At 36.5% G+C, this 9,267-nt stretch overlaps 1 protein-coding gene across 1 annotated transcript; it reads left to right on the forward strand.

Annotated features, from left to right (window-relative positions):
- The first annotated feature begins 7,722 nt into the window (after positions 1-7,722).
- Positions 7,723-8,866, forward strand: LOC107792919 (protein DMP3). The gene has a single exon (XM_016615180.2). It carries the CDS (start codon positions 8,008-8,010, stop codon positions 8,707-8,709), a length of 702 nt encoding a protein of 233 aa, XP_016470666.1. The 5' UTR covers positions 7,723-8,007; the 3' UTR covers positions 8,710-8,866.
- Positions 8,867-9,267: the final 401 nt, after the last annotated feature.

Genomic DNA, 9,267 nt, shown 5'->3' on the forward strand with positions numbered 1-9,267 from the left:
CAACGCCTAATGCCTCTCATAGGCGAGGTGGATCACCCCCTCCCCAGTGCAGCATTACAAAATCTCTTGGTAAGACAGCCTCCACATCCGTGGAAGAGGAGGCACTACCCGCGATAAAGAAGCTCCTCGAGGCCTGGCTAACCGATACACTGACCAACGTGGATCGATAGAGCATTTCCAATGTTAAAAAATACGCAATTGGCGGTATTTAAAAATATTCTTGACCCGCACACAGTTATTGCTTCTACCGGATTAATAGAATTTATTTTATATTTACTTAACCTAGATGTTAAGTTATTCATCAAAGTTTACCAGGTTTGCATAATTTTGTTCTTCAAGAATTTCTCTTCCGGATTGTTAGATTATGATATAGTTACTTTACCTATTTGTTAAGTTGTTCATGAAGTTTATCCAATTGATATAATTTTTTTGTATTATTTTAACAAAGCGTTCTTAGAATTTGCAACTTCAATTTCGATCAAACCACCCCAAATCTGCTCCAAATTATCTCATATTTCAAAAAAAAGCTTTCAAATACCAACATAACTAATCTTAAATCACTAATTTAGTCAAATAACACTAATACAAAAAGACTCACTTTGTGTTCTTCAACACTTCCTAAGGTCCACCACCAAATAAAAATTTCAAGCTTAAAATATTAAAGAATTATGGTGTTTAAGTTAAAAAAAAATATAGGGACATTTCGCCTAGACCAATTTTATTGGGAGACGTGCCATGCATTTTTTTTAGTTAGTATAAGGCTAAGGCCTAGTGATCCAATTGCCATATTAAGGTAATCACGTCAACTTCCAAGCATGATTGTTCGATTTCTACCTCAAATACTTTTTCTTTTCCAAATTTCAACCAAATTAGCTCCAAACTCAAATGATGATGGAGTTCAGCTATCAAGCCCAGATCCAGGCTGACCTTTCCATATTGGATCTCTTATCGCGTAGGCTTTATTTTTATTTAGGGACCCGGCCCTTGTCCGATTTACTTAGACAAACATTGTACATATAACTAGAACTTTCATTTCTATTTTTAATCAACAAGAATTATTTTTTTATTTACCTTACGTGTCTAATATCAGTTATCTCTTTTCGTTTTAGACACTAGGGTTTCGTCTCCTTCAATCTTCATTTTCATGGCAATTATATGGCTTAACATGGTATCAGAGCGGAGATCCGCATAGTTCTTGACAAGTTCTTTCGATTCATCGGTTCAATTTTTTGATTTTGTTAATTTTTGATTTGTCGGTGACGGACAGTTCGTGTCTTCTTCGGGACGAATTTGGGGTTTTTCTCGAGAAACGACTACGGAAGCTTGCTCTCCTAGCAAACCCGGCAATATCTTCCAATTTCTCAAGATGTTTGATCAATGTCATAAATTTTGTGCTCTAGTTTGAGATTTTTATTGCTATTCTTTGTGTTGCATATTGTATCTGATGTCACTGATACATGCATGTATATTTTTCGGTTTTAGAACTTCTGGTTTAGTTACTTGTGCTTTGTATTGTATGAATCATTTAATTGCCAGTTGATCGATAGTGTTGGTTAGTGAATATGAGTACTGACGCTTCCACAACCTCCTCAACTGTTGAATCCACCATCAGCCATTCCATTGACTCTTCCCACCCTCTATATGTACATCTATCTGATAGCCTAGGAAGCTTACTTGTACCAGTACCTTTTAATGGAACTAGTTATGCACCGTGGAAGAAAAATATTCTGACCATTGTCTGCAATAAACAAGGCTGGGATGATCAATGGAAGAATCTCCCAGCCACCTCTTGGTTTCCCTCCCTATGATCACTGGGGAGATACAACAACATGGTATTTGTATGGTTAAGCAATTCATTTTCCAAATATATTGCTGATAGTGTGTTGCATTGTGACACTGCATGGGAGATTTGGAGAGATATAGAGGAGAGGTATGGGTAGTTTAATGCCAGTAGGTACTATCAAATTTAGAGAGAAATTGCAGGTGTCTCTCAAGGGTCTTCTGATATTGCCAATTATTACACCAAACTTAGGAAGTTATGGGATGAGTTGAAAACTGCTTCTTTTGGTCCATCTTGCACTTGTGGGGCTGAACCACAATGTAGTGAAGGGCAAAAACTCATCCACTTCCTAATTGGGCTCAATGACACCTACTCCAATATGAGAAGGAACATCTTAATGATCACTCTTGTAGCAACTCTAGGAAAGGCTTACTCTATGCTCCTTAATGATGAAAACCACAGGGAACTTCAATCATCAGGGGCCAATTTCCTCTCAGAATTTGCCTCATTTTCTGTATAATCCTCTCATGCTCCAACTTCTGCCCTTGCTCAGCCCAATACTAGTAACAAAGTTTACACTTAGAGGGTTAATTTTGACAATAAGAGGGTCACTGGTGTTTGCAAATATTGTAATAAGCCTGGAAATTCTATTGACAAGTGTTACAAACTCCATGGCTTCCCAGTAGACTTCAAATTTACTAAGGGAAAGAAGTCTGCAGCTTGTGCTCAAATTGATGAACTTATGATGAATTCTTCATCATCCTCTGAAGGCCCAACATGTGCTCCTACTCATGGGTTTACCAGGGAGAAATATCAACACTTGATGAATCTTTTTCAATAATCTTATCTAACCACACCAGTTCAGGATCTTCCCACTAGCAATGCTGCCATGCGTGCCTTTGCAGGTGTGTTCTGCAGTCTTGCTGTATATTCTGTTATCTTGTGTTGTGCTTCATACTTAAAGACAAATACTAGGATTCTAGATTCAGGAGCAACCAATCATATGACACCTCACAAAGATCTTTTACACAACATTCAACCTTTGCCTTTGCCTTTTCTATTAACACTCCCAAATTGTTAGAAAGTAAAAGTCACATGCACTGGCTCTTTAAATTTTATTGCTGATTTTACTTTATCAAATGTACTCCTAGTTCCTTCTTTTCAGTTCAATCTCATTTTTGTTCCCCAATTAGTTTCCCAATTCAATTGCGCAACCTTCTTTGCCAAATTTTTTTGTCTTATACCAGGCTTTTCTCTGAAGAGACAATTGGGAATTGGTAGAGAACAAAATAAGTTGTATGTCATTCAATCATCTTTTGAGTTGCCTAAACTTGTTTTATCTGTAAATACCACTTCAGCTACTACTTTTTTACCTAGTGCTTGCACTACTCTTGTAATCATGTTACTTCAATCAATAAATTTGATTTCTTTTGGCATCAAAGATTAGGTCATATGTTTTTATCTAGAATAAAAACTATCTCTTGTTTGTCTAATAAATTATCTTCTAACCAATCTTTTACTTGTTATGTGTGTCCTTTAGCTATGCAATAAAGACTTTCTTTTCCAAATAGTTCTATTAAGTCTACTAATTGTTTTCAACTTATTCATATTGACTTGTGGTGTCCCTATCATACTAGAACATACAATGGATACTTTTTGACTATTGTGGATGACTACTCTAGAGTCACTTGGATTCATTTACTCTCCTGCAAAATCAATGCTTTCAATCTCATTAAAGCATTTGTCTTCATGGTTAAAACTCACTCTCACACTTCTATTCAAATATTTAGATTAGACAATGTTTTTGAACTTGGATCCAGTTCTCAAGCTACTTCTTTCTTTGCTGAATCTGACATCATTCATCAGACCACTGTACCTCACACTCTTCAGTAGAATGGGGTAGTTGAAAGAAAACATAAGCATCTTTTAGAAACCTCTAGGGCCTTTACTTTTCTAGTCTAAACTTCCTGTCAAGTAGTGCGGTGATTGTATGTTAACAACTACCTATCTCATTAATAGGTTTCCTTCCCCTGTTATTCAGAATCTCTCTCCCTATGAAAAGTTACATGGTTATCCTCCCATTTATAATCATTTTAGGACCTTTGGCTGCTTGTATTATGCCACTTTGCCTAAGATTAGGAGGGACAAATTTCAGCCTAGAGCCTTTCCATGTGTATTTCTGGGCTACCCCTTGGGCAAGAAGGGTTACAAACTCTTGAACTTAGACACCCATTATGTCTTTTTCTCTAGAGATGTCACATTTTATGAGCACATTTTCCCCTACCACTCATCTACTCATTCTTCTGTCCCTCCTTTCTATTCAGTTTCTGCTCCTACTCTAGCTTTCTTTGAAGATATCCAGCCTTTTACTCCTACTACTTCTTATGTCCAGCCTCCTCCTACACCTTTCATCTATCTATATTCTCCTCCTCCTATTGCGATACCTCATTCTTATTCAACTTCTCCCTCCTATTTAATTCCTCATGCACCTTGCACAGATCATGCTCCTCCCATACATTCCACCAGAGTCTCTGATGCCCGCAGTTACCTTAAAGACTACATCTGCACATCTGTCAGTTCAGATACCCAATCCAAGCTTTCCCTACCAGTTTCTCCTTTACATGAGCCTCAGTATTTTCTGCAGGCTGCACCTCATCCTGCATGGCAAGATGATATGCTCAAGGAATTTCAGGCCTTGGATGCCAATTATACTTAGGATATTGTGCCTTTGCCACCTAGCAAGAAGGTTATTCCCCGCAGGTGGATGTATAAGGTCAAACAGATGAGTGATGGGTCCATTGCAAGGTATAAAGCCAGGATGGTCATCCGCAATGATTCTCAACAAGAAGGCATAGATAATGAAACTTTCAGTCTTGTGGTCAAGATCACTACAATCAAATGTCTTCTGACCCTTGTAATCAAGCATAATTGGACTATCCACCAATTTGATGTCAACAATGTATTTTTGCATGGTGACCTTTATGAAGAGGTCCACATGAAGATCCCCTTAGGTCTCACTGTCATCACTACCTACTCTGATCCTCCTTTGGCCTATATGTTGAGGAAATCTCTTTATGGTCTCAAGGCAGTGGTTTGTCAAGCTTTCTGCCTCTCTCATCTTAAGAGGATATTTCCCTAGTAAGAATGATTCATCTCTGTTTACTAAGGTGTCTTACTCCTCAATTGTTCTATTGGCAGTTTATGTAGATGACATTCTCTTGGCTGGCAATAACACTAATGAGATGGTTACCTTGAAGTCTTTTTTGGATTAGTAGTTTAAAATGAAAGATCTTGATTCTGTGCACTATTTCCTTGGTCTTGAAGTCAATAAAGTTCCTCAAAGTTATGTTGTCAATCAGTACAAGTACACCAGGGATCTTCTACAAGAATTTCACTGCCTTGATGTCAAGCCCGTTCTTACTCCTCTTGATCCACACTATAAGCTTTCCCCTGATGTTGTGGATCCTCTTCCTGATCCCTCATTGTATAGGATGCTCATTGGCAAGCTCAATTTCCTTCAACACACAAGGCCAGATATCTCCTTCTCAGTGCAATATCTCAGCCAGATTTTGGTCTCTCCTAAGGTGCCTCACATGTTGGCTGCCCTACATGCCCCTAGGTATCTTCTCAATGCTCCTTCCCAAGGTATCTGCTCAGCAACACAACTAATTTTTCACTGCAGGCCTACTCTGATTCAGATTGGGCTGCCTGCCCCATCTCCAGGAAATCTGTCACTAGATACTACTACTACATTGTTCTTGGGGGTTCTCCCATTTCCTGGAAATCTAAGAAGCAACAGACTATTTCTTTATCTTCTGCAGAGGCTGAATATCGAGCTCTCAGAAAGGTTGTTGCTGAGGTAAGCTAGTTGGTTCGTTTACTCTCTGATATGGGCCTGGTGATCACTTCCCATGTTTCTATTTTTTGTGACAGTCAAGCTGCACTTCATATTGCTAAAAATCTAATGTTTCACGAGTATACAAAGCATATTGAGGTTGATTGTCATTATGTGCATGCTGTTCTTTCCACTGGCTTAATCTCTCTTCAGCATATCTCTACCACTCACCAACTTGCTGATGTTTTGACTAAGGCGTTGACATGTGTTCCTCATCACAGATTGTTGTGCAAGTTGGGTGTGTTCCCACCCTCCAGCTTGGGGGGGGGGGGAGTGATGGAGTTTAGCTATTAAGCCCAGATCCAGGTTGACTTTTCCATATTGGGTCTCTTATCACTTGGGCTTCATTTTCATTTAAGGACCCGCCCCTTGTCCGGTTTACTTATACAAACATTGTATATATAACTAGAACCTTCAGTTCTATTTTTAATTAATGAGAATCATTCTTTTATTTACCTTATGTGTCTAATATCAGTTCTCTCTCTTCGTCTTAGACACTAGGGTTTCGTCTAATCAATCTTAATTTACATGGCAATTTTATGGCTTAACAAATGTCATTGACCTTGATTTTATGTTATTGCTTATTACAGCTTATAGGCTTAATTCGTAAATTGTGGTATTAGGTCCATTATATACATTCAAAAACCCTAGAAGAATCATTCCAAATGGCCGTCTACCCAATCACTTAAATTTAAAATAGTCCATGAATATACAATATATGAATAATCCATGTATAATATGTGTATAACTATGTATAATCAGTGTATAATCTATATACATCGACTAGGAAAAGTAAATAATGAATATGTCTGACTATTTGTGTAAATCCCAAAGGTCTACAACCTAATATAACATTGGGCTGACCCTCTCGTGACTAGTTTTGGCCACTGAAACTAGAAGAAAAATACAGGCCTAATATAAAGTTGGCCATGCAATTCAGTTCCGGGGAATTAATCTAAATAGTCGTTTACTCAATCGCTTAAACTAAAAATGATCGATCAGTGTTTTCAAGCTAAATAGCCATCCACCAAAAAAATATATGTATTATACTTCCTCCGTTCACTTTTACTTGGCAGGTATACTAAAAATAGATTTTTATTTTTACTTGTCACTTTACGCATATCAAGAGAATTTTTTTTTTTCCTGTTATACCTACAGTATTTATTATTCATTTCAAATCATTTTCTCAAATTCAATAAAATATACATCAATTAATATGAGTATCATATTAAATTATGCACTTTATTTATTATTTTTTAAGAAGCGTAAAAAGTCAAAATGTGCCGAATAAAAGTGAACGGAGGAAGTACATGATTATACGTATATTAACTAGTGACCCTAAATATTTTTGACCGTGCAGTTAAATGTGTCAAAAGCCCTTTATATTTCCTGATCCACTGTGTCTATACGCGTGCAGTTGCTTGTTTTGACTTTCACGCCATTAATAGATTAGTCAAAACGTTTTAAGTTAATGGCCTCTAGGCCAACGTACAAGTCATCATCAATGATAAGCATCATCAACAAGTTTTCAATTTCAAGGAACTTGTTATATCGAAAGGCTTGGAACTTGTTAATTAATAGTATAAGGTAGGATATTCAGGATCAAACTCTATTTTATCCTGCACTTTTATTTCGTGTACCAGACGATCCCTAACCGAATTAATTAGAGTTAAAAGATTACAACTCTACCTTCACACCCAAGTTTCTTTATATATGTACCCAAACAACTAATCCATAGGTCTTCGAGATATAAAATTTTTAAGATAATATTAATATATATGTAGAAGCATGTAAAAAAATGTGCCAAGTCACACCTGGATAAAGTTCCTTCCACAACTTGTGACGTTATTATAAAACGTTGAATTAAATCAAAAGATGTCAAATTAGGTTCATACAATTCGTAGAAGCAAACATCAGATTGAAAGCTAATATTAACGTGTATTGCCAGCGCATGAAGGAAGACAGAGTCATTTTGAACCAGCGGGAAGTTTCCATTTCCTCATTTATTTCTAGTTTAAGTATTTTAGTTTTGGTTAGGTCAATACCAAACTTATATTCCTCTTTTCAACACGCATAAAACTCCCATCTATAGACTTTTCTTTCGTCTTCTGCTCTTCTTCAACCTCAGCCCCACCACATATCCGAACCGATCATAACTTTCATTTATATACCGTTATAGCAAGCTCATTTCCAATCTCCTCTCTACCTTCACTTTTGCAATTTCTCAGGCACGAAGAGCTTACAAAGAGTTTCGCTATTTAGCTCTTCAAAATCCAAGGGAGAGATTAAATTGGAAAGGTCCTTTATTTTAAATAGGGTATAATTAGCGTTAATGGACATGTCTCTACGAGCTAGATCAACCATCTCTAAGCAAGCATCCACATCTTCAGATGCCTCCGAAATTCCATTACTCCATACTGACAACAACAACGATAACAACAATAATAATCTTATACCAGATTCTTCAGAACGGCCGCTTGTACCGCGGCTGTCAATTTCTCAGCGTGCGTTAGAAACCACAGCAAATTTGGCTAACCTACTTCCAACAGGGACCCTCTTAGCATTCCAACTTCTAATCCCAATTTTCACAAACAACGGCTCGTGTGACACAGCAACACGTCCCATGACATTAATCCTCCTTGCATTACTAGCCTTTTCTTGCTTTGTAGCTTGTTTTACTGATAGCTTTAAAGCACCAGACGGACAAATTTACTATGGCTTAGCCACATTCAAAGGGTTGTGGATTTTCGATTACAACGCAGCAACAGCTTCAGGAGTTCCTAGTGAATTGAACAAGTATAGAGTTGGGTTCATTGATTTAGTACATGCTGTGCTATCTGTTCTTGTATTTGTTGCAGTAGCTTTGAGAGATAAGAATGTGGTGAGTTGCTATTATCCAAGTCCAAATCAAGAAACAAAACAGGTACTTGATGTGGTTCCTATTGGGATAGGGGTAATTTGCAGCTTGTTATTTGTGGTCTTTCCAACAAGGAGACATGGCATTGGCTTCCCTGTTACACCTGACAGACGGTAATTTTTTTAATTAATGTCTGTAATCTTGTAGAGAAACAAGTGAAAACTGTAACATTTGCTGTTGTATTTATCGTGGCTCCATATTTAAAAGTCATTAATTAATTAATTAATTTACTTGTAAAAGAAATCATTCAATAATAATTACTTTCTCGAATCAATATTATCTCTTTTTATAAGGTTTTTGCGAGGTCATTAAAAAAGACATCCAATACAGTCTTACTTATAAGAGTGTTTGTCTAAATTATCTTTTATTTCTTCTTAAACGTCTCACTTAATTAATACTCCACTAATTGAAATAGTAAATGTAAACTTAGAAGGAATAAAAAGAAGAGATAATAAATGATTTTTTTCCTAAAATGCCAAGTATTTTAAAGTAAATGCAATTTGGCGACACTAGTAATATTTGAGATTAGAGATATACACACCCCTTAGCATAAAAATTAAAATGTTTGACTAGGTTACAAATTTGTTTTTATACATATATTATACATTTACTTTTCATATTTTTTTGTTTGTTTTTTTTTTTATATTTAGATACCCCTTAATAAATTTTTGGTTT

This window comes from Nicotiana tabacum, chromosome 19 (genome assembly GCF_000715075.1).
Source record: "Nicotiana tabacum cultivar K326 chromosome 19, ASM71507v2, whole genome shotgun sequence".
NCBI classification, from domain to species: domain Eukaryota; kingdom Viridiplantae; phylum Streptophyta; class Magnoliopsida; order Solanales; family Solanaceae; genus Nicotiana; species Nicotiana tabacum.

Excerpts from the sequence above, each read along its gene's own strand:
- LOC107792919 (XM_016615180.2), top strand. The coding sequence starts at position 8,008 with ATGGACATGTCTCTACGAGCTAGATCAACCATCTCTAAGCAAGCATCC.